Below are 23182 nucleotides of genomic sequence, written 5' to 3' on the forward strand. Positions count from 1 at the left end.
AAAGGTAGCCATAGCCAGGTACTTTCCATTCCCCAAGAATACTAAAAGCCCCAAAACCGATCAAGGAGAAAGAATAGGAAAACAAGTTCCAGCAATGTGTTTGGCAAAGGAAAAAATGGGTGGGAGGGGGGACCGAAAAACGCCACGTAATGTCGACGACAATACCCCGAGTGCCAGGAACATGTCCGTCGATCACTGCAAACGACAAAAATCACAGCAAAGACCCCCCCAGAACCTCAGCGTGTGTTCAAATGTAGAACATGGTCTTTTCAATGTCGGGGTGAAGTTGGAGGCAGCGCCTAAACGCGGGCAGTTCGCTGTCATCAAATGGTCGGACCGGGTTGTCGTCGTCGTGCGGAGGATTGTAGAACTGGCGGACAAAACACCTCGCGCGGTCGGCCACCAGGTCGGCGTAGTAGACGGGCGTGCATGGTCCGACCGAAGTGCGCGAGCGGCCGAAGAGATAGCACAGATGGTATGTCTGGGTTCAGACAAACCAGTTGTTAGCAATTGTTCGATCAGAGAGGGGGGCGGCAACCAAACTCACCATCCTGGCAATGTCCTGGATGTCGTAGTTGTGTGGATTTTGCAGGACGTTGTAATGCACCGGTCTGGCTGTGCCCTGAATGGCCTTCTGGCCGACGAGGAAAAAGTCGTTGCCCTCTCCGTATGTGATGCGGTCCATCACCACACAGCCTGGCAGTGGGTTTTTGTTGGCGGGGCTCTTACCACCATTCGGGTTCAACAAGATACTTTCGTCCTGGCCATCGGGATCCGGGAATAGACGAGTGTGGTGTCGCTTGATGGCACAGATAAGGGTGACTTTGGGCAAAAGCTCGACAGGCAAAGCCTTTTGTTGGAAGAGCTTGCTCAGGGCTTGGCCGATCTTGCCATACTCGTAGTTTTTGCACATTTCGAATTGGGACTCGGATACCCCGTCTCGGTAAACGATAATCTGCTCCGGAATGCCGTTGTCCTTTCGCCCTTCTGAATCTTTGCCATGGTTCCGATCGTAATAGTCCAGAAGTCGCTGGTACACAGCAACGTCTAGATCCAATATCTTCTCGTTTGCCTCCTTTTCCTCATCATCCCTCGTAGAACATGGATTCGCCAACAGACTTGCCGGCCATTGCGAGAACTCTGCATTGATGCTGCCAACCACGGCTGCAACGCTGGGGCAGTGTTTTCTTGGTCCGCCTCCATGTGCCACGTCAATGCCGAGGATCATCGTTTTGGGTGATAGAATCTTTGGATTGTCGCGCAAGGCTTGATTGACGGTGGTCTCACCAGATTTCAAGTTGATTTTCATGCATAAATTTGCTAGAAAGTCGTCGTTGGTCCCGTTGTCACGCAGCGGAAGGCTTTTGGGCAAAAGTGCCTTTACCCTGTTATCGTGTCGAAGCACATGGCAAACGGTGGATATTCCGACACTTTGGTCACCGGCTCGTTTGATGGAACCGTAGAGTTCCAGGTCATGGGACGGGAGAAGCAGCACGACAAGTTGAACTCCCTTCTCTTTGACAGCTTTGAGCAGCTTTTCGATGGCAGAGTCCCGCTTTAGGAAACTCGAGGCCGTCTTCGACGTCGGAAACAGGTCGTCGTCGGTGTAACGGCCCTGGAGGTTGAATGGCGACCACACGAATCCCTCCATGCCGTATTGTGGAAATGCTTTCTCCAGGTTGTCCACAAAATGCTTGAATCCCTGTTCTGAGCATTTCGATCGCTGGTTCTTCGCGGTGAGCTCAACGCAGGACCACTTCTTGCCGGAAGCTGGTCTGACAAAGGCTGCATCTCGGACATTCCATTGACCAGCGTTGATGAACGCTCCATCGATGTATTTGTCATGCCCCCGGTTCCCCCGAGCTTTGTACATAAGATTCGGCCTAGCCAAAACCGTCACAGGGACTGCGGCCATCTTGGAATCAATTTTCAGGCGAAAAGCTGCCGCTCCCTCTCCACCTTCGGCACGGTCGGTCGGATAGAACGTGCGTCTACCGTCGTTGACAATCATCTTATAGTTTGCATCTGGGTATCGAGTCGAACGCTGGGGTATCTCGCTCGGTTTGATCCGCCCGGGTAGGACTTGAAGCCGGTCAGCTGGGACCGTCATGTATCCTTTCTGTGACAGTTTCCCAATCTTGACAACGTACACATCACGATTCATCTGCCAATTGTAGTTCGTGGAGAAGTAGTCTTTCACTGAGCCGCCAGGATGTTGTTGGTCGAAACGTTGCATCTGGCAGATGTCGGCGCTTGGATGTTGGTCGACGCGCGCAAGACCTTTGATCACAGAGAATCGATCAAGTCCTGACTCCTCGAACGTCAATCTTACCGGTGTTCGGCGCAAGAAATCTTGAAGAGCATGCAGGTTAGGGCCTCCTTTCTGGCTATTCTGAGTGATCCAGGCCTGAATCATATCTTGGGCACTCCCATGCTGCCAAAAGCAGCCTGTCTTGATGTAGATGTTGAGATCCACGTGCCCCGACGAGCCGAATGAGCCTCGGACGCTTCTCGAAAACCCTGGAATGCTGTAGAGGCCACCGCTGTTGTCAAGCATTTTTCCGGTTTCTGTTGACACGAGTTCTGAAGGAGGAGGTTGAGCAATGCCGTAGAACGTCTGCCCTTTTACCGTAGTCATCAAGGGAAGGTTCGCTTGGTGATCCTTTGAAAAGCATTTTTGGTAAGGCAAATAGCTGAAGATGATGTTTAGCGCGTTGATTGCATCAGTGGGAGCTTCATTCGATTGCTGTGCGACAGCTGTCTGAGATTGTGGCGATCGACGATAGTGCGCAAAAAGATTGTCCAAAGAGATCACTTTCGGCCTCTCGAAGTCCACTCGGTAGCGGTCACAGCCTGGGACAAGACCACTGCCTGGATCAACCGAGTATTCGTCGTAGAAATTGATTTCGCGTGAGGTGGCATCTTCATTTAGTTGTTTCGTCGTGATGAACAGCTTCAAGTAATCAGTAGCAACAGGACCCGGAAGACTCTTTTCCGACTTGAGCCGCTCGAGGAGGAGGTGGATAAGTCGTTTCTTCTTCTGTCTTGCAATTTTGCGCGGCTTCTGGTCACCAGCATCGGCACTTCCAGACCCAGGTGTTTGGCTTTGGTTATCCACCAATCTGCTGATCTTCAAGTCATAAGAATAGATTTGGCGGTAGTCGCCTAGTTCAATGGCGAAATGGTTGGCCAACAGCTGTTTCCCTGGAATGTCGACGTTTTGTGTATCAGAACGACCACCTCTCGGACTAGGACCTGGGTGCGAATGTCTCGAGCGCTGAGATGATTGTGAGGATCCTCGTCTACCACGTTCCCAAGTATTCGCCCGGCTGGCATTAGATTGATGACTCGAAGCGGGGTTGTCTGATCGACTATCACCAGGACCGAAGGGTGGATTCGTCCGGGGTATCGATTGTCCCCGGCCAGCATTTTCATTTCGAGTGGGGCGTCTGGGCCAGTTTCGGTGGTGTTGAGACATCTTGTTGACTTGAGTGATGAGAAGGATAGCCACAAGAGGGAGAAGGTGACATATAGCTCTGATAAAAGGCTTGACCTAACACACTTCAGCAAGACGAACAAGGGCGGTTGCTTGAACCAAACAACATCAAATTGTTTGCTGCAACAATGGCAACACCAGGTAGTTCCATGAGAGAAGGCATGGGTATCTGTATAATACCCGTTCCAGCCAATTTTGATTTGGTTTGCGAGATTCACAAGACAAACGCTTGTTATTTCGTTTGTAAAGCATGTTGAGACACCTGAGATGCTTGATGTACGAGGATATAAAACAAAGCCGTCCATGGAGACTTTTGGAGTGCTAAAGGATATAAGCAGTCGTTGTGAGGTTGAACGGCTATAGGGTATTGAAAAGGCAAAGTGTATCAAGTGCACCAGATCGCCAGGAATGTAAATATACAAAAGGAATCACTTTGAACTTGTCTCAGTCAGTAGGAATGAACATCACTTGGAGCAGTGGAAGCATTTTCACCTTGAAAAAAGCAGCAGACGTCTCTTTCCGTGTCACTTCGGTCCCTCCTCTTTCCTCTTCCTCTCAAGTCGCGGTGGCTTTTGGTCCTTCTTCAACCCGTCTCTTCAATTCGCTATTGAACTTTTCCAACTGCTTGACCAAATCTTGCACCATACTGTCGGGGACCAACACACTCAGTAAGCCCTCCACGTCTTCACCGTGATCGAAAAGAGTCGTCCTCCCATCGTCTTGCGCCACAAGTCTGAACCAATGGTAGCCCCTCACAATCCATCCCAGCCATTGGGGCATTGGGCCACCCTTCCACGCAAACTCGGTTGCTTCGGGCTTCCAAGTGGTGATGCGTGTTGTGTAAACCCCCGGTTTCGCGGTATCAGACATGCGATTTGTAAAAGTGACGAGCGTACCAAGTTCGAGGGGGGTTGAGTGGGCACGCATGGACAAAAACCAGGTGTTCCAGTCCGGCCAGCTCTGCAAGTCAACGAGGACATTCCAGACATCTTGGGGAGGGGCGTCGATAACGATTGACGACAGTGCCGGCATGATGGTTAGGCTGTGAGGGTTTCCAGCTGGAAGAATGAGAATGCCCTGCTTGGGTCGCTCAGATAAACACCTGTAAAGGGGGCCAGTTCTGGGAAACGAAGCATGGCAGGAGGAGGCCGACACATGTTAAGTAGGGCCCGTCATTGATGCCTGATTGACGAAAGAAACCGACGCAGGAGATGTTGTTGGTCCAGATGTGGAATGGCTCAAGGCTCGTATATTGTGAAACATGAGGAGAGGGCCATGTCCGTTGATGAAGATGGCAGTGGGCCGAAGTTTGGTCCGGCGTGTCCGTGCTTGTTATCAGACGCCCATCCTCCGCTATTGAAAGCCACAGTAGATTGTTACCTAGGTACCTTGGGTACGTAGTTTCGAACACTGCGCTGCCTATGTCGGGGGTATGTCGGTGTCTGGTATCATCATCCGCTAAATTACTTGTACTTGTAGACTTTTCATAGCTCCAGTACAGTCATCCGTATCATCCATGTTCGTGGTATGCTTAGCCCATCTTCCATGCTCGATGCAGCACACGAACCTCCCCGAAAATGCTACACGAGGCCCCTACAAGATACTCGGTATGTTCCCGTTGATGAAATGCCGCCAGCTCGTTCCCGTAACTCACGTCTTCGTGCTCCTCGTCTGCCGGGTCGTCCGTACTTCCGGTTCTGTCTGTTGCTTGGGTGTCGCGGTCTTCTTAGCCGCGACTTTCTTGCCTTGCCGCACTTTTCCACCGACCGTGTTCTTCTTTTCCTTCAGTGGTGGGGATATGTCCTCTGTTGCTGCCATCTCAACCTCGTTTGCGCTAATAGCGGTGGCATCTTCATCTTCGTGGACATGAACTTCCGCGTCCGGGTCTCTCTCGTGAACTTCCATCTCGGCGTTGTCCCGCTCTTCGTCGCCCTCGCGCCTTTCCTCATCGTCGTGGTTGTCACCATCATCTGCTTGCTGATCCTGGTCTTCGTCCAGCTCTCGTTTCGTTCTCTTGCTCTTTCTTCGAGCCGGTGGACTACCGGTCCGGGAATCTGTGTCTTCCATCTCCATATCCCCGTCCTCTGTATCAGACTCTGCATATGACACCACGTGGGAACCCCGAGTGCTCTTCCGTGATGGCAAGGTCGGACTACTGGCAAGTTCAGAGCTCTTGCGCCCCGGTTTGGGTGTTTTGCGGATGGCAAGAGTGCTTTTCTTCTGCTTCTTCAGCGCTTTCTTTCGCCCCTCACCGCCATCGTCTTCGTCGTTCAGCATCGCCGCGTCGCTCTTCCGCTTCCTCTCGGCGATCGTTGCGCGCTTAGCTGGGTGGCCCGCATTCTTCAACTCCTTAATATACGTCCGAATCATCTTCTCCAGTCCAACAGCAACATCCTCCGGTAAATAATTCCTCTCAGCAATTTCCTGCGCGGCTTCGTGACTAGGAAGTGCTTTGAACAAATTCCGAGGGAGGCTGACTTTGCCGGGCCATGTCTGTAGTAAGTTGACCCCCTTTGCACGCGCTGGCATGGTGTCTGCGTAATTCCGGATGACCGCCTGCGACAGATCGCTCAAAATGTACAATCGCTTACTTGCATCGTCCGTACCAACGACACTGTCTCTGGCACCCTTTACACGTTGTGCAATGTGGAATATCAACGAGAGGTTGTCTTCCGTGGCAACTGCCCAAAGGTAGAAGACGATATATTTGGCGAAATCGAGCAAATCTCCGTCAAATTCGTCGCTATCCTCGATCGGAAAATCCGGATGATGGGCTAGTAAACTGAGCAGACGTGAAAATGTTGACTCCATTACGTTCTGATGCATTTTCTTTTCCGTCGAACTTGCTTGAAGCCGCTGCCTAGCAAAGAATTGCACCCGCGCTCGAATCCACGTAATGGTTGACGCCCGCAGCTCCAGGTCTGGCTCAAAAGCTAGGAGGAAGAGGGCCGTGAACCACCGGTGAGCCAGGCGGTTGAGACCTAGATACTTCTTCAGAGAGTTTACAAATCCAGCCCGCACCGGATTAGGAGGATGTATTATGATCATCACGATTGAATTGAACGCCTGAGGGTCAATCAAGTCTTCAAACTTTCTTTTGTGGCTGCAGAGCTTCAATATCAGATGTGCAGCGGTGAGTCTGAGCCGGTTCTTCTGTGCGGGTGGCGTATCGTTCGAAGGCGTTATTTCTCCTTCATTCTTGATCAAAACAATGAGATGCTTGAATGTCTGTTTGGCTAATGCCGCGCTTTCGTCGGTTTCCGCAGTTTCGTCCTGGGCGCGGCAGCGATTGACGAGGATTCTCAGTGCCAATTCTTTGGCTCTTGTCTCTTCATCTGGGCTATCATCCCACGCATTCGGATCATTCATCTTACTAGGCGACTTGTTTTTCAGCAAAATCCCTGAGAGCGCAAGCTTGCCAATGGCATCCGAGTCGACGCCTGCCGCGTTGGGCGCGAGAAGACAGACCTGCGCTATAGTAGCCAAGCGGGCAAGGAAATGAGGATCGTCAGACTCGACACCTGCCAGCGCCTTTGACAGCAGGTCTTTTGCATACATTTCCTTCTTGTCTGCCGCCATCATGATGATGGACACGGCGTGTTTCGCTGCCCGTGGCGATTTCGAGAACAAAGCAAATTGTGCTAACGCAGTCAGGAACTTGCGCTCTTTGGGCATTTCTGAAGGATATTTTCGAGCAAATGCGGCACATGCCTTCAGGGTGTCAGGCACACCGTCTTGCTCAGGTTTGGTAGCTGATGGTGCCTCGTCCTCGAGCTCTTTGCACAGCGCCTGGATGTGGTACTTGAGCACTTCCGGATTTCGAGCAGAGATCTCTTTCAGAACCTCGTGAGCTACCTCACCCAAACCGCCCTCATCGGTCCGCGATATAGCCATGATCGCTGGCACATGACTTCGGTTATAGGCAAGCAAAGCACACCGGTATAAGAGCGGTTGAATCGTATCAACGAGTGATTGTACTCCCCCAGAAGTCTCGCGTATGCGTTTGATGAGCTCCTTGATGGCCTTGGTGACTGTGCGATAATCATGCTCAGGACCGGTGGCGAATCGTATCAATTGATACCATCGACGATTGTGTTGCTTCGCGAATTTCCAGAGATCAGCCGAAAACTCGGGTGGTTCAGGGAAGCTTTTTGAGAGCTGCTCGATCATGCGGGTGAGATGCTCCTCGAGCGCTGCCTCTGATGTGTCGTCTTCCAGAACGCCTCCATTGTACTTCTCACAGGTCTCCAGGAACATCCTCATACCTTTGCCCATTTGCACCTGTCGATTTTGGAGGCTGAAAAATACCGCGCGCGGTCTTGTATCCAAGCTTTGGACGAGTGCTAGAATGCGACGCGCTCTGACAGCATCAGGATCGAACACCGATTCTTCTGGTGAACCACCCTCCTTATCTCTGCCTCGCTGTTTCTGGCTCTCTGTGCGTGATACCTGGATTTTCGATGGTGGAAAAGAAAGCGGCAATAGACTTTCATACAGAACCTTGTCAATCACGGCGTGAACATGCGGGTCGTTGGTGAAATAAGCGCCAAATATGCGGTTTGGGATGTCTCCAAAAATGCTCTTGACCACCTCATTGCCTGACTCGATATCGCTCGAGGCTACTCCCCAAATCCGACCGAGCAATTCGATCGCTGCCTCTCTGACGTGATGCTTTCGGTCAATAGCGCGTTCAGCCAACGAAGAAAACACAGTCTGCTGCTTCGCCAGGCCGCCATCTGCGCCCAGAATGTTGATCATGCTCGCATAGTGAAAGGTGTAAATGGACTGAATAGCCGCTAGGCGCACACGCTCTTCTGGATCGCGAAGCATCTGAGCAAAGCCGGCAAGCAAGTCCTCGAGCTCTTGCGGATTCAACCCGATCCCTCCAGCCGACGTGCGCAAGATTCGAGCAGCGGCATTAGCCCATGCTTCACGAACAGCATATGACTTATCGTTCCGACGGCCGAGGAAGGACTGATATGCCGCGGCGTGGACCGCCATGAATGGTTTGGGAGAGGCCGGAGTTAGAAGGGGATTTGTCTGCGCAGGGATCTCTTCTGGGCGGTCGATAGATGGCAGAGGATACGCAGCAGGATCGAGAGGTACTGATGGAGACAGCCCAGCAATGCCAATCCCGGCAGTAATATCTCCGATGGTTTCGGTGGCCAGCCGACGGAGGGACGTGGAATCAGCAGAGAACTCGGCCTCAATCTGAGGAATGACATTCAGGAGGACATCTGGGCACGCACGCCACAACTCTCGAAGTAAACGATGGGCTTTTCGCAAATCTGCCAGACCCTCTCTTTCCTCATCGTCGCCGTCAGCATCCGAGGCAGTACGTTTGTGGGGAGGCTGAGTGAGACCGCTAGCACTGTCGACAATCACAGTTCCAAAATATTGGGTGATGTGGGCAGTCATCTTCTCGGGACAGGTGGTACAGAGAGACTTGGCCATGTTGTATGCTGGAGGATAGTCTTTGAGGAGCAGCGTGCCCTGCTTGGTGTCCTGGGGATCCCGTTTCTTGCCTTTGGCTCCATGGTCCTGCACATTGCGGGCGTCCACGCGCATAAACTGGGAAATGATAACGTCCGTTACCTCCTGAGGGAGGACAACCTCATCAACAACTGCAGCCAGAAGGTTCTTTAGATGGTACTCCACGCTCTTTGAAACCTCCACCCCCGAAGTATTATTTCCAGAGCCGGCGACAATATCGAACGCGGTGGTGAAGAGAGATGTGATCAAGTTTTCGTTGTTAGGAATATCAGTTACGAGCAAGATGCTTTGCGACTCGGCGAGGGAAATGAGAATGTAGACATGTTGCGCGTTGTATGCATTGGTTGGATCAGCGAGCGCAGGTAGAATAGAGTTGATGATGACCGTGAATACGTCCTATGGCTCTTGTCAGGGGTGATGCCTTCAGGTATATGATATTGGGAAGTGCCTTGCTCACCTTTAATTGCGCCTCGACGAACGGGGCATCCGGGGCACAGATCTTGAGAACATCTACAATGCAGGAGACAGTCCATGCTCTCACACCCTTGTCCTTGTGGCCGAGGAGATTTGGATTTGCGAGGTCGAGCGCAAGTGGTGTAAAAGCACGCGAGTCGACTTGGTCAAGGTCATAGTCGCGCAGCTGGCCGGCAAGCTTCTGAAGTCGCGTGAGAAGATCTCCCACAGCGATAGGTTTGCCGGCGCGCCATGTCAGAACTTCATCGAACTGAAGGCCGGGTATATCATATCGATGAGGAGGATGCGCAGCCTCTTCGGCGGCGGCATTGCGAAGCCGTGTGGGCATGTTGCAAAGAGGGGTGTCACGAGTCGACCGTCATGTTTGGGAGAGAGGGGCGACCGAGATACGACTGATGGATTGGAGTGCGCCGAGAGGGAGAGAATAGTGGTTGTAGGCGATGAAGAGTTCCGAATGACTGATCCGCTGCTCTGGGGTGGCTGACTGCAGTGACTGAGGAAGTAGTGAGTAGGTAGTTGAAGGAGGCGTTGGTTAAGACCTAGGGAAGTTCTCTTGAAGCGGGTGATGATGGCAGAGGCTGAAATGGTTGGAGATTTCGAAAACGCGTCCGCAGTTGAGACGCGTCTGTCACCTTCATAGATAATATCATTAACTCGGACTCAGTGTCCTTTCTAAAGGACGTTCCGCCGCATTGCATTGTTTTGCCTCTGGAAATCAGTTCCTTGATACCATTTTCTGAATCTCAATTCTATTGTTTGTCTCATCTGCTGCGATATCTGCATCTTTGCGCTTCCGGTTCGCTCATCGCAGGCATTCTCCCTTGACGACTTGCCCTCCCGTCCGGCCAGCGAGCTGCGAACGACGCCCTCAAATCGTCCTTCCTTTCTACTGAATATCCAACCCCTCAAACGTCACAACCAGATCGTCCTTCTCTCCATGTGGTGCCGGTTTTGCAGCGTAGACGCCAATCCAAATCTCCGTCTCCTTGGGCAGATCTCCCCACCAAGTCACTTCTCTCAACGGTAACCTCTTCCCACTCTCACTGACAAGCCAGACCCAGAGGCTCCCGTCGCTGGCATTCTCCATCTCCACAATGGCAGTGTGTTCAATACTTAGGGTCTCGGCTAGCAAAGGCCTGAGACTCCAGTCTGCCCACCGATCCTTTGCCACAGTGCCGACCAACGGCACATTGTCGAGGAACTCAATGCCCGTCTTGACCCAGCGAGTGGTGTCACTTGTTTTTATGACCAGACATAGTCCGCCTTGATCGTACTTGTCTTTCCAGGGTGCCGCCACCGTGACTTTTGCGGACTTGAATGAGCCGACTGTGCTGGTTTTGTAGATGATTGGCGCATTGAACGAGTGCGTTGCTGGCGGCTTGTCCCAGATATCGGTTCCTGGCGGGCAGGTGATCTCAAAGGAACCAGAAAGGTCGGGGATCTCATGGTTCAAATGGACTGCCTTGAAAGTCGATGCCATGACGTTGTTGCTGCGCCGTCAATGGTTGTTACAAGGATCAGAAACCTCCAGTGGTGGTGGTGGTGGTGGTCCGTATTCAATTTGTCAAGCTGATGCGAGTTTAGGGTGTTTCCAGTCTCTACCTGTATTTGACTCGACAATATTCAAGCACCGTTTATCGATGGTTTTATACGCCCTAGAGGGGTTGTTAGGTGGAATTGTCCGTCCACCACATTGCTACGTCGGGGTCTTAATGCGGTACCGAAGCCGCCAATCACCAAGATGGTGCGCCAGATCGGGAGCGGCCCGCATCTGTCACAGCGGGAAGTGTCCATCTCAGGAAGACCAACGCTGGACGGACGGGAAGACAATTCAACTTGGCTGCCTTTGCTCTGGACACCCTAGAGGCAGAGAACGAGCGCATTCAAGACTACTCTGGCTAACGACTCTACCTCATCCATTTTTGGGCGCCTCCGCGAAAAGCTTAGCAAGGCGCTCATCAAGCCATTTGACGTCCTCCATATTCCCCGGCGGCCCACCGGCCCAATGCCCCCATATGCTCGGGTAGACATCCAACTGGCCGACGCCGGGAGACATATTCTTGACTTCATACTCGGAATCTTCGGGCCTGTCAGGAAGCAGAATATGGTGAGTAACGGGCGGTCAATCACTCGGTATTCAAGTCGACTGTATTGAGATAGGGCAGACCGAACAAGAGGAAAAAAGAGACAGGGTGGCCGCGGTGACAACACTTACGGGAAATAAAGATCCGTCTGGCTCGGCAAAACCAACGTCTTCGCCTTGATGGCCCTCATCGCCGCCTCGAAGTTTCCGTTGTAAGGTTCTTGCTTGCTTACGTCCCCAGCCTGCCAGGTGTGCAGCATGACCAGCAGATTCTCGGGATCCTTGGACAAAGCCCACGTTTCCCAGAAACCTGTCATGAAACCCTCCAGGTCTTTGGCGCCGTAGACAGATTCATGAAGCTTTTGGCGATAAAAGGTCTGCGAAAAGCCCCAGCCGGCGTATCCTCTCCCGAAGGCCTTCAGACCTGTGGCCTTCTCCTGGTCGGTCCACTGACGATTGGACTTGACGGCGACGGCGTCCTGGGCATTCTCGACCCGGCCAAAGGTGCTCCCGGCGGAACTGAGCCCCTTGGCCGCCAACAACGCGGACTTGACGCCTTCCAAAAACACTTGGTTGTGGATGGATGTCTTTGCGCTGCCACAGAAGGGAACCGAAATGTCCATGAAATCCGGGTACTGGGTGGCCCACTGGAACGACTGGGCGGCGCCCATGCTCCAGCCAAGCACGGCCCTCAAGTGTTGGATTCCTAGCTTCTCCGTGAGCAGGCGGTGTTGGGCTTTGACATTGTCGTAGAAGGTGACGTCTGGGAAGGGCACGACGTCCGAGTTGGAGGGGCTGATAGACTGGCCGTTGCCAAAGAGGGCCGTGATGATGATGAAGTATTTGTCTGGGTTGAGGGTCTTGTCGGCGCCGATCAGCCACTCATTGTCGGAGATGAGGCCCGAGTACCACGACGGATAGAGCACGGCAGGGTTGCTGGACGAGCCGAAGGTCTTGTATGCTATCCAAGCCTTGGGGATGGTCGCGCCGCTTTGCAGGGCGAAATCGCCCAGGTCGTACGTCTCGTAATCTGCTGGCATTGGTCCTATAGAACGAAACGAAACAGTATATTTGACCTTGTCAGCAGCAGCAGTGAGAGAGTAGTTAACGTGTAAGAACGGTGATAACTGATCTCGTGGTGATAATCTCCTCGCGCACACAAACTCAAAGCACGTCCAGACAGATAAGTGAAAATGAAGAAGCAAGGGGACCTCAAGGGTAATAATTGCCTACTCTACTCGACTCGACTCGACTCGACTGGACTCTTACTCGGTCCACGTCAAGTATGATATCGCTCATATCAGGAGCAAGCACACGGCGGCGTAAACTCTGACCCCGCAAAGTGCGCTCATCTCCACTTTTCGAACGCCCTCTCACGAGGCAACATGGCCCAGTCTAGCTTTTCCCTTGCACTTGATGCCCGTAAAGGAGAAGTGTTGATCGATTTGGGGCTTTCAGAGTGGTGGATTTCTCCCGCCGTCCGAGAGGAAAGAGGAAGAGTCAAGTGAGATTCGGATTGAAATTGCGGAATGAACCGACAGAGGGAGCCAGAGACAAAAAAGGAGGAGAGAGTAAAGAGGCTCAGGGTGAATGCCTTAGGGGAGGGTATCTTGCCCATAACAGGCTGTGACAAGACCCGAGATCATAGCTATGGTTTCGGGGGTTTCAGCTCTTGTGACGGGATTGCCTACACTCGACTACGGGCATCCAAACCAGAGTGCAGGTATCCAAAAGCCTAACGCCCTAATCACCCATGGTCAAGACGAGTTATGCAACCCATGATGGGAAATCCATAACAAAAGTCATGACGTAGAGTTTCATCAAAACCCACGAACTCGACCTTCCACCAATGTGTTCATACCTGGCCTTACATGCGAGATTTTACAGATAAGAACATTGTCAAACATAATAATAGTCACCTCCTCCAGTCTCGCTCCCTGCAAATCATATTGGCGTGGCATTTCCTCAATCCAGCGATTTCTAAGCCTCATCTCCTGAGCCTGACCTCTTGTTAGGTAAACAGGCTGTTACCCGGAGAGCCCGAGAAGAAAGAAAAACAACTCGTCCAGCTTACTCGCTGCTTATCCTCGCACGAATGATTACCTGGTAATTGACTGACGAAGAGGGCGTCGCTTAGCATTACCACCACCACTACTACTACCCATCCTGGTCAGGACTTCGATGCTCAGAACTTTAGATACAAATATTACAAAACCGAACCGACATCAGGCGTCGAAACTTCAACCGGTTTGAATCACAATAACATCAAATCCAATTCTACGGAAATTATTATCAATCAGGGATTACAATTCCTTCACTTCGTTGTGATTAATCCTTTCTCTTTCCTTCCCCGACTGCCCGCCGCCATCAAAACATGTCAGCAGCGCCGTCAAACCCGCAGGAAGCCCAGGCGAAGCACGACGCCGAATCCAGCGTCAAACGCAACCCGCACGGCGACTTTGGCAAAGTGCAAGCCTCACGGCCGGACTGGGACGAGTCTCACACGTGGCGGTACACCAAGACGCGCAATCCAGAGTGGACGTATGGTTCTGGGTCATCATCATCCACCACTTCCACGCCTGAGAACCTGCAACACATCAGCATCGACCCGTACGCGCCCGACCGACAGCCAGTGCAAAACTACAAGCTCCTGATCAGCGGCATCATCCCGCGGCCGGTGGGCTTCCTCTCGACACGATCCAAAGACGGCACATCCACGAACCTAGCCCCGTTCTCGTACACACAGCTCTTCAACCACGACCCGCCCATCTTCTGCGTGGGGTTTTCGGGAGGGTTCGACAATGCCAAAGACTCGCTCAAGAACCTGGTCGAGAGCCGCGAGTGCGTCATCAACATCATCTCCGAGGACTTTGTCGAGGCCGCCAACGCCTGCGCCATCGATCTGCCGTATGGACTGTCCGAGTGGAGCGTGTCCGGACTGACACCCGCGCAGTGCGAGGTCGTCAAATGCTCGCGGGTCAAGGAGAGCGTCTTTAGCGTCGAGGGCAAGCTACTGTCGACGCAAGAATTCGAATCGCGCTCCCCCAAGACACCTGGCAAGAAAACAGGTGTGCTCGCCATCATTGAAGGCGTGAGGTTCTGGGTCCGTGAAGACGCCATCAACGAGGACCGCACACTGATCGATCCGGCCATCCTAAGACCCGTGGGCAGACTCGGTGGCATCACCTACGCCAGAGTGGTGGACGGGTTTGAGCTTCCCAGGCCGGTCTTGCAGGAGGAGAAGGACAAGGGCAAGCTCGACGAAGGGCTGCTCAGGGAGAAAGTAGACGGCCAGTGAGATTCGGATCATGTTTCGAGCGTTTGGGCGGGTTTGCATACAATCATACTAAGAGAACAGTGCTTAGAACTCATGGCGATAGATGGCTCCGGACTGTCCATAGACGGATACTAGACTTAAGATGAGAAAATTGAAACGAGTAGATAGACACGCAACGGACGCGAATATTCGTATGACAAGAGATACAACATCACAATGGCCAAACGAATGTATTGTGCAGGTAGACCTGCCATATGAACAACAACCTCTCACACGACACCCCACATATAGCATCATATCCCCTCTTCCAAGCTCTATTCTGCCCTGCCAGCCGTAAGGTAGGTATCCATTTGCTGATCCATTCCTTCGTTGAAAGCTGTTCCCAAGCAGGTGGCAGCACTGGACTGTGGGGATGGGATGCATGTCGAATCGTGTCGCTGTTGATTAGGGGACCAAAACCTCGTAGACAAGCCTATATGTTGTGGTGAAAGGCTGAACACCATGTTCTTCGTCGACCGAATCAATCTAGCCGGACTTCCACTTCCGCTTCCCCCTCCGCTCTGCCTTTGTCATACTCTTCCTCCTCGGAAACCAATGGAGGCGGTCACGGGTCGCCGAGGGAGAGAAGCCCCGTCTCCCAGGCGGCATTTTGGCCTCAACAACGTTGTGGTTTCATGAGACTCTTTTTCTTTTGCTTTCGCACCGCCCACATTCAGAGTCCTTGTCCTTGTCCTTGTCCTTGTCCTTTGTTCTTTAGAAGAACTTGCCCTTGACTTCGACGTGGCTTCTCACAACGCCCTCCCCATCAGCATAGACCTCTCTCTCCGAGTCGCCCGTGACTTCCGGACTGACTCTCCCGGTGTAAAAGCTGGCCGTCGGCGCCGCGGGTTTATCCAGCGCGTCGAACCTAGTGCCTCGAACCCTTGCGACCACCCACTGCACAGCGAGTCTCAATGCAAAGGCACCAGCTGCCCACAAAAGACCTCCAACCGGGGCAGCCACAAAGGCTCCAAAGGCGGACCAATCGTTCGCGTACAGGCCCTCCTCAAGCAGTAACAAAGCGCCCGCGGAGCTGGCGTCGCCTTTGTAGAAGACGAGCCCGAACAGGAAAACCGTGAGTATCCCGCCGAGGCCGCCGACCACGACTTCGAACCCGCGCCAGGCGTAGCATCGGTCACTTAACCCGATGACCAAGACGGGGATGGAACTCGCGGAGATGAGGTCGGAGATCAAGTAGATCTGGAGCACCGAGGGGGATTTGAGCGCTACAACCACCACGGGGACAATGATCAAGACCACTGTGGCTCGGAGGATCCAGAGGTTCAACTTGTTGCGGAAGATGTCGTTGGATCCCGTGCTCACCATGGCGGATTGGAAGCTGTCGAAGGCCGCGGTGGACAGGGCGACCGTCATGACGACCACGATGCCCACGACCCAGGCGGGGAGCTGTTCCAACAACAAAAAGAAGGCGATGGACGACTGCTGAGGCGGATCACCCAGTGCGCCGGACCACCCGGCCAAAAGGCCCGACACGCCGCACAGCGTCAGGATGATGGCGACAGCCACGGTCGCAATGCTGACACCGACCCACAGGTCTTTATCCGTCTTGGCCGCAAACGTCCGCATCCAAAACCCGGAAATGAAAAAGTCGTTCGTGAGGATCGCCACGGGCAGGATGTAGACCAATTGCCAGCCGAGCAGGCTTGCGTTGAGGTATCCACTCTTTTCAATCAGGTCGTGTTGGATATGGGTTTCCACGCCGACGGTGATGCACCCGATGACGATCAGCCCTACGACCATGACGCCTTGGATATTGTCCGTAATGAAGGAGACTTTGAACCCGCCTAGGGAAGTGTAGATCGTGGTGACGGCGCATTCCACGATGACGACGGGAAGGCCATTGAGGCCAGTGAGGGCATTGATGATTTGTTGGAGGGCAGAAAGCTCGGCGACCATGTAGAGGAAAAGGGTGATAAGCCTGATTTTGCGTTAGATGCGCAAGCGACTGGTGCAAACAAGTGGAGGTTCGTACGTCAAGGCCGAGAGATACAATGCACAAATAGCTCCATATCGCTGGCGTGTCCACTCCGTGAGCACAAATCCCTCGGGACATTTTCTCCTGATGATGGGCCCGAGCCAGGCAAACACAAGAAGTGGTAAGGCGGACGCCAGACTGTAGACCACAAGACCCTGGACACCCGCGATGGTGGAGATCTGGGGGTATGAAAACAAAATTCCTGAACCCAAAGCTATTTTGACGAAAGTTGCAGATTCAAGTTAGTATGGACGATCTTTAGGGATAAGGGAGGGGGAGAAGCTGGCAGCACGTTTCCCACGCAAGCATTAACTTGATCGAGTTTGACGGTACAATCTCAGCATTGTGTAATCAGCATTTCGCGACACCTTCATCTCTGGCTACTTGAATACGAAGCCAGGTGGATGAAAGGTGGAGAAACGATCAGACACAAGCGCCCGTAGTGCTGCACATTGGCCCTTGAGCCATTGACGTCGAAAAGAAAGCCACTCAACCACCTGCACCTGTTTGAGGTAGACAATCAGAGTAGAGGAGCAGAGTCACGGAATCTTCTGTCGGCCAAAAGCAACAAGAGCCAATGGCGTTGATGCAAGCGTACGAACCTCAGATGGAGAGCTTTTGCTCAGCATGCCAACGAGTCATAAGTATTGTATCGATCAAAGGAGGTCCTGTACCACCTCGAAAAAGCTGGATGTAATCGCCCCATTTCTGGTTGCGCTCTGGCAGTCGATGGTGTCTAACCCTCGTGCTGCTGCCGCTTCAGGCTGTTGCTGCTCTTCGAGCACACTCACCCGACGCGATGAAGTTGAAGGCCAAAGGTATGCCTAGGAAATGTATCAGCCACCGAATTTTTTTCCCAAGGCGGACTACTCGGAGGTTGGTTGGATGGAGTCATGTTTTGTACCCTTCTGTGTTCGCAAAGTCGCGAGATACTCGCCCTTCGTTTGGTGCCGCAGCGTCCATGCGACGAAGAGACCGAAGACACTAGTTGGGCATGGTGTTAGTTGTCTTTCTCTTGCTTTGCGACAGAGGGTCAGGGTCATGATTGCGCACAGGAAAGCCGCGTAAGTCGTGTAGATGATGGCGTTGGACGCCTGGTGGGATGGTTGACCCATTGTGGACTTTGTCTACCTATAGTCAAGCACTGAAGGCTCTTCTGTAATGTTTGGTGGTTGTGAGGGTATGTACCGAGTGTACAGCTCTGTTACTCCTCAGAGTAGGGCATGAGAGAAAGAAAAAACTTCGCAGATTCATCTTGACGTGGGGCAGCTCCATTTTCTTGTGGTCCTGGGGCATGAGCTCATGCGACATCACACAACCTCGGGTTAAACACACCAGCTAACGCCATACCGTACAGGGCGACTCTGCCACCGTTGCTGACTGGCTCAAAAGCCTATCTAGATACCTAGGTAAGTATCTAGGTACCTAGCAGTGAGCCTCAGACTTGCCTGCTGATTGTCCCTGTTCTCTGCTCCGATACCACCACCCAGCAATATCCATACCAGCTCTCATCCAGATACCGGTTCAATCCCATACTCTCTGCTTGACACTGTCTCTTCACATGTGCACAATACTCAATCTAGAGCTTCAGGTCGTCTTGAGCCGAACACAGTCGCTGCATCTTGCTTAGCAGGCTAGGGTACTCAAGCCCATCCATTACAGCATTCAGTCATTGCGAATCCCAGTTGCCTTTTCGCATGGATCCTCTGCAAATTCAACGTGACATCCATACCAGTCATCATCTCGAATAAGAAAGCTTTTGAATTGGACTGCGTGGCTGATGTTGGCGAAGCGGAAGACAATCGTGCGGATCTGTTGGAGCAGTCAGCTAGAGCCCGCATCGCAAACCGTGAATGACCAGAACTTATCAGACTCACCCCATTGCGATACGTATCTTGCACTGCCTCGACTTGACGTGTACCAGTTTTCCCTTCAGCGAGCTTATTCAAAGCAACAATGCCCCAATCATCGTCGACGTTGTTCACCTTGACCACGCGGGTCGCTCCACAGTCTAGATATCCCTGCAACTTTCCAGATATCACATCAACTTGCTCTTGCTTGTGCACGAAGATAGACCACTTCTTGCCTTGATAGCGGAGTTCTATACCTTTGACATACTCCTGAGAGTAGCGATCGCAGGCATCAGCTGAGGTAAAGGTTACGTGAGCCGCGATTGTGATGTGCTCAGGCTTGGACGCGATGAGCCCCATACTTTCGATGGCACCACCGTGAATCAAAGATTGGACGAGTGTGAAATCAGCACCACGTGGCAAACCAGCGAGGATGACAGTTCGGGGACGAGATCCTGAAGGACATTAATGACAAAGCGATCCGAGTGATCGAGAAAGACTTACTCGGCTTATTACGGGCAGCCGGTGCTCCCCACGATTTGAATCGGACAAGATTCTCTCTATTTTCTTCCTCGACATCGTCATCGTCATCGTCATCGTCCTCTTCGACACTGCCGTCTGTGTCCGTGCTGGCGGTGACCACAATGGTGGGAGAATGAGTGGATGACAAGGGAGTATCGTTTTCGGTTGCTTTGCCTGCTGGTGGAACGGCCTCATCTTCACGGTCCTCCTTCTTGAGTGTGCTGTGTGAATACAGAATAGGAGTAGAGGTCGAAAGAGGCTTGTCTTTGACCGCAGCAACGGCTGTTGACGCTTGCCATCCTTCTCCAGAGCCGTTCACGCTGCCACTAGTTTGCGCGATTGGGCCTTCGGTCAAGCTGGGAAAGGGAACAATTTCTGGTGAGTCATTCACTTTCTCTGAATCTGCGTTTACCCGTCAGAAAGTCTGTAAAAATGGCATAGATCCCGAGCTTACAGTCGTTCCAGCGCTGCTGGTCATCTTTGTTGAACGCAGGATCCACGACACGAGTGTGGCAAGATGCACTATCGGCACTCTTGTGTTGCCAGTGCTCCTGCTGGTCAGCTGGTAAAGGTGTTAGCCAATTCAAGCAATTGCTATAAGATATACTTACAGCTCTCAGTAGGCGCATCGTCTTTGCTCTCGCTGGTTGCAGATTTGACTGGTGTTCCATCAACGTTTGGCATGTCTCCGTTTGCTTCATGGTCCCCATCTGTTGGCAAAGAGGAGCAAACGAAAGTAAAAGCCGTCGTCTGGAACCTGCTCTGAGGAACACGACCACTCGTAACATGCTCCTGTGCCGAAGTCTGCTCTTTTGACTTTCGGAATTGGTCAATCACATTGTCCATGTAACCCTGAGTCTGTCTACTCAATTCCGCCAACTTATCCTCTGTGAGGTGCTCGACTCCAGGTTTCTTGCCGACCAGCAGTCTATGCTGGGTCGGCGTCAATGGGCGCTTCTTTGTTGGTGAGATGGCATTAGCGTTCTTCTGTGAGGGTACTTCCTCAGCTGCCGGGATTGCAGGTTTGGTGACAACGCCGTTCTGATCTTGGACCAAGTCAACCGGAGCAGTCTTTTGAGTGAAGGATGCTTGAGGGAAAGGAGAATGGAAGGGCGCCAGAACAGGCGCTTGTCCATGCAATGACTCAACACCGCGTGCGCCGTTGCTTGTTTTGAAAGGGTCATTTTCAACTTGTCCATCGGTAACGACAGTGACCTTGGGTGAGAAGATCTTGATAAAATCAGCGCCAGCACGGTAAGTCAATTGTACCACTTACCGGACTCTGTGCGTTGAGCTTCGACACAGGCATGTTGGACCGTGCCTCCGTCTTTGCGGACTGTGAGTTGCCGCTGATTACTTGTAGAAATCTGTTGATGTTGGCGGGATCATCGTACGGCGACGAGTTGGCCATGATGGCAACCTGGTTCTGGCGTTCGTGAGACGGTTCGAGGAAAGCGCTGTGCGCTGTGCAAGCGGTAGTGATGAAAGGGAGGAGAAAGCAGTCGTGGTTTGTGATGTGATCAAAGAAAGAATTAGGTGCGGTCGCCAATATTCACGTCCTCTATTCACTCCTAAAGCACCGAGATTTTTGAACAACGGCGGTCACCATCACCTCGCATTAGCCGTTAGCAGTTGATTTGACAAAGTGACAAAGTGAACCTCATGTGAGGCCAAAGCAATGAAAGTGTATGCACTTAGATGGTGGGAAAGGCTGTTTCGCAGCTTCGACATTTACATTTCTTCCTTTGCTCCACACTAGGCAAGGAGGTCTTCTTTCACAACTGATTCTCAAACTGCGTCGCTCACGTCGAACCGACCGCAAGATGCTTTTTACGAGCTCATAATATCCCACCATGGAGATTTGCCTCGCTCCGGACGCCATCGCTATGCCCAAAAAATTCATGAAGGCACCGGTACCAATTCCCAGTTTCTTTCTCCTTCCATAATGTTTTCCTTAATAACTCCCAACCCTCGGCGGCCGCAAAAGCCTGCATGGGAGGCTATCCTCATCACTTGGTGGAATGAACCATTGTTTGGGGGCGCCCTCTCATCAGCAACCCAGACTGTCTCCTGCACTTGCTGCCATGGTTGCTCGTGTCTTCTCGGATTGAAATTGGGTTTGTTGGTGAAAAGGTCAATCAACCAATGAATTGGTGTATAAAGGCGTTCAAAACGCCGGGTAAAGGCCAGCCACGAGAGAGTCGTGGAGTCATAGGCCACTCGAACAAAAGGGTTCATGTAAATGCCCGAATTTCCAGGCTCAGGATTCTGAATGTCGGCTTGGATGAGGCAACATTCTGATGCATCCCAGTAGAGATCCTTTTCCGCACGAAAGCGATAAGGGGTGGAGAAATTGCTTGGACTCTGGTTGCCCGCAGTTATCAACTCAGGTCTGCCAGGTCGTGATTGGAAAAATCGTGCATCGAAAGCAACCATCCCGCCCCAACAACTCCTGACTCTTACTGCATCTTTGCCATCCAGGACATCCTGGTGGCTGGTCTCGTCACCACCAGCCGCAAACCAGGGATAGAAGGGAAGCCCCATGCTGTATCCTTCGGCATCTCTGGTTGCAAAAGTATCGTAGAATTTGAACGGATTGATAAAATCAACCGCACAGGCAGCTCTGTAGTCCGCGACGCCATCGGCCACCGTGTGTGTCGAGAAAAGTAATTGGGCAGCGTCGATCGGATGAAAAACGACGTCATTTAGGTAAAGGAGTTTGTCGAATGTGGTGTTTGAACCTTCCAGCGGTCTCAACGCTCGGTTTCGAACCTCTGCCAGATACTCAATGCGCTTCACGCGTTCTTGTCCATGGATTCGGATGTGGGGGAGGTTGTCGATGCTCAAGTGGTCCTCAAACACCAACGCGTGCTCGCACGGCACCCGCCTCTCGAGTTCCTCCAACGCTTGCTTCGCCTCCGGGCCAGAATCGTTCACATATATCGAAAGAAATGCGTTCTGTGGTCCCAGCAATTGGATCAGCTCTAGAACGTTTTTCGCCCAATCTCCACCCATAAGTTTCCCGCCTTTATCGTAGATGCTCGCTGCCAGAAACACTTTTTGATTTTGCAAATTTACCCGTCCTGGGGTCTCGGAGGCCTGTGCCCTCCGTCTTAATTCTCTATAATGGGGTGGGAGGTGGGTGTAGCCGGGGAAAAAGACGCCTCCCACGATAATGATGGCGGCGATGGTGGTGAAGAATACGTAACAGAATAAAGCGAATTTTCGAAGGAGTGATCTAGGCGTACAGCCATATCGGCGAGGAAGGTGTTTTGATCTCGTTCGAGGTCGGCGTGGAAGATACTGCTTGCGCAGCCAAGCAGGAGCTAGGGAGATGAGCTGTGAGGGAACTCCTCGTTTGGCCACGCCGGACACACTCTGGCCTGTAAGTAAATGGGAGTGGAAATCATCGTGGTCCGAATCTTGCTCGAAGTAAAGTAAAGGGTCGTCTGTTTCGTCTGATGTGCGCGTACTCGTCCTCGACAACTCGTACTCATACGTCGGCAGACAATGAGAATTCATGATTTGCGGGGACAAGGAGTGCGGAGAACTAAAGACAGTCGGCGTGGTAGTAAAGGAGAGGAAGCCGCCATATGATTTGGAAGCCGATCAGGACTTCAAGAAGAATATGAGTGCTGAGGCAGAGGCGACACCATGTAAAATGTACCTAGGTAGGTATGCTGGGTGCACGGAGGAGATGAAGGGAGGCTGTGGGATATTCAGGGCGCAGGCAGACAGCAAAGAGAAAAAGTGGTCACTGGTATTAACGCGTTTTTGGGGGCACTGGGGGTAAACGGTCAGAGGACGAGGGTCAGGGATCTTTTCAGCTGCGGGCAAATTACGAGGTACAGAGTCCACGGGTGTTGTCCCAGAATTCCACGGCGCAGAGAGAGCCACCTGGGAGCCACCTAAGATCATCCCAGCACGAGTCAGGCGCAAGACACGTTGATTT

General features: G+C 52.3%; 9 protein-coding genes across 9 annotated transcripts; 1 reads left to right on the plus strand and 8 right to left on the minus strand.

The window, feature by feature from the left end:
- Window positions 1-247: 247 nt before the first annotated feature.
- Z520_11112 (uncharacterized protein) lies at window positions 248-3478 on the minus strand (the record flags this gene model as incomplete). The annotated part of the gene is made up of 2 exons (XM_016781601.1): window positions 248-481; window positions 548-3478. 2 exons carry the CDS (start codon window positions 3476-3478, stop codon window positions 248-250), a joined length of 3165 nt encoding a protein of 1054 aa, XP_016627379.1.
- A 573-nt stretch (window positions 3479-4051) lies between these two features.
- On the minus strand, window positions 4052-4528 carry Z520_11113 (uncharacterized protein; the record flags this gene model as incomplete). The annotated part of the gene is made up of 1 exon (XM_016781602.1): window positions 4052-4528. The coding sequence occupies one exon, from the start codon at window positions 4526-4528 to the stop codon at window positions 4052-4054; it is 477 nt and encodes a 158-aa protein (XP_016627380.1).
- Window positions 4529-5146: 618 nt separating this feature from the next.
- Z520_11114 (uncharacterized protein) lies at window positions 5147-9791 on the minus strand (the record flags this gene model as incomplete). The annotated part of the gene is made up of 2 exons (XM_016781603.1): window positions 5147-9385; window positions 9447-9791. The coding sequence occupies 2 exons, from the start codon at window positions 9789-9791 to the stop codon at window positions 5147-5149; spliced, it is 4584 nt and encodes a 1527-aa protein (XP_016627381.1).
- Window positions 9792-10349: 558 nt separating this feature from the next.
- On the minus strand, window positions 10350-10943 carry Z520_11115 (uncharacterized protein; the record flags this gene model as incomplete). The annotated part of the gene is made up of 1 exon (XM_016781604.1): window positions 10350-10943. One exon carries the CDS (start codon window positions 10941-10943, stop codon window positions 10350-10352), a length of 594 nt encoding a protein of 197 aa, XP_016627382.1.
- A 432-nt stretch (window positions 10944-11375) lies between these two features.
- Window positions 11376-12586, minus strand: Z520_11116 (uncharacterized protein; the record flags this gene model as incomplete). The annotated part of the gene is made up of 2 exons (XM_016781605.1): window positions 11376-11550; window positions 11679-12586. The coding sequence occupies 2 exons, from the start codon at window positions 12584-12586 to the stop codon at window positions 11376-11378; spliced, it is 1083 nt and encodes a 360-aa protein (XP_016627383.1).
- A 1334-nt stretch (window positions 12587-13920) lies between these two features.
- On the plus strand, window positions 13921-14844 carry Z520_11117 (uncharacterized protein; the record flags this gene model as incomplete). The annotated part of the gene is made up of 1 exon (XM_016781606.1): window positions 13921-14844. The coding sequence occupies one exon, from the start codon at window positions 13921-13923 to the stop codon at window positions 14842-14844; it is 924 nt and encodes a 307-aa protein (XP_016627384.1).
- A 732-nt stretch (window positions 14845-15576) lies between these two features.
- Z520_11118 (uncharacterized protein) lies at window positions 15577-17973 on the minus strand (the record flags this gene model as incomplete). Its single annotated transcript, XM_016781607.1, has 5 exons — window positions 15577-16801; window positions 16856-17072; window positions 17650-17682; window positions 17763-17842; window positions 17912-17973. The coding sequence occupies 5 exons, from the start codon at window positions 17971-17973 to the stop codon at window positions 15577-15579; spliced, it is 1617 nt and encodes a 538-aa protein (XP_016627385.1).
- A 550-nt stretch (window positions 17974-18523) lies between these two features.
- On the minus strand, window positions 18524-20641 carry Z520_11119 (uncharacterized protein; the record flags this gene model as incomplete). Its single annotated transcript, XM_016781608.1, has 6 exons — window positions 18524-18670; window positions 18736-19163; window positions 19213-19632; window positions 19685-19792; window positions 19842-20460; window positions 20507-20641. The coding sequence occupies 6 exons, from the start codon at window positions 20639-20641 to the stop codon at window positions 18524-18526; spliced, it is 1857 nt and encodes a 618-aa protein (XP_016627386.1).
- A 488-nt stretch (window positions 20642-21129) lies between these two features.
- On the minus strand, window positions 21130-22752 carry Z520_11120 (uncharacterized protein; the record flags this gene model as incomplete). The annotated part of the gene is made up of 1 exon (XM_016781609.1): window positions 21130-22752. The coding sequence occupies one exon, from the start codon at window positions 22750-22752 to the stop codon at window positions 21130-21132; it is 1623 nt and encodes a 540-aa protein (XP_016627387.1).
- Window positions 22753-23182: the final 430 nt, after the last annotated feature.

Source organism: Fonsecaea multimorphosa (genome assembly GCF_000836435.1).
Source record: "Fonsecaea multimorphosa CBS 102226 unplaced genomic scaffold supercont1.35, whole genome shotgun sequence".
In the NCBI taxonomy this organism is placed as follows: Eukaryota; Fungi; Ascomycota; class Eurotiomycetes; order Chaetothyriales; family Herpotrichiellaceae; genus Fonsecaea; species Fonsecaea multimorphosa.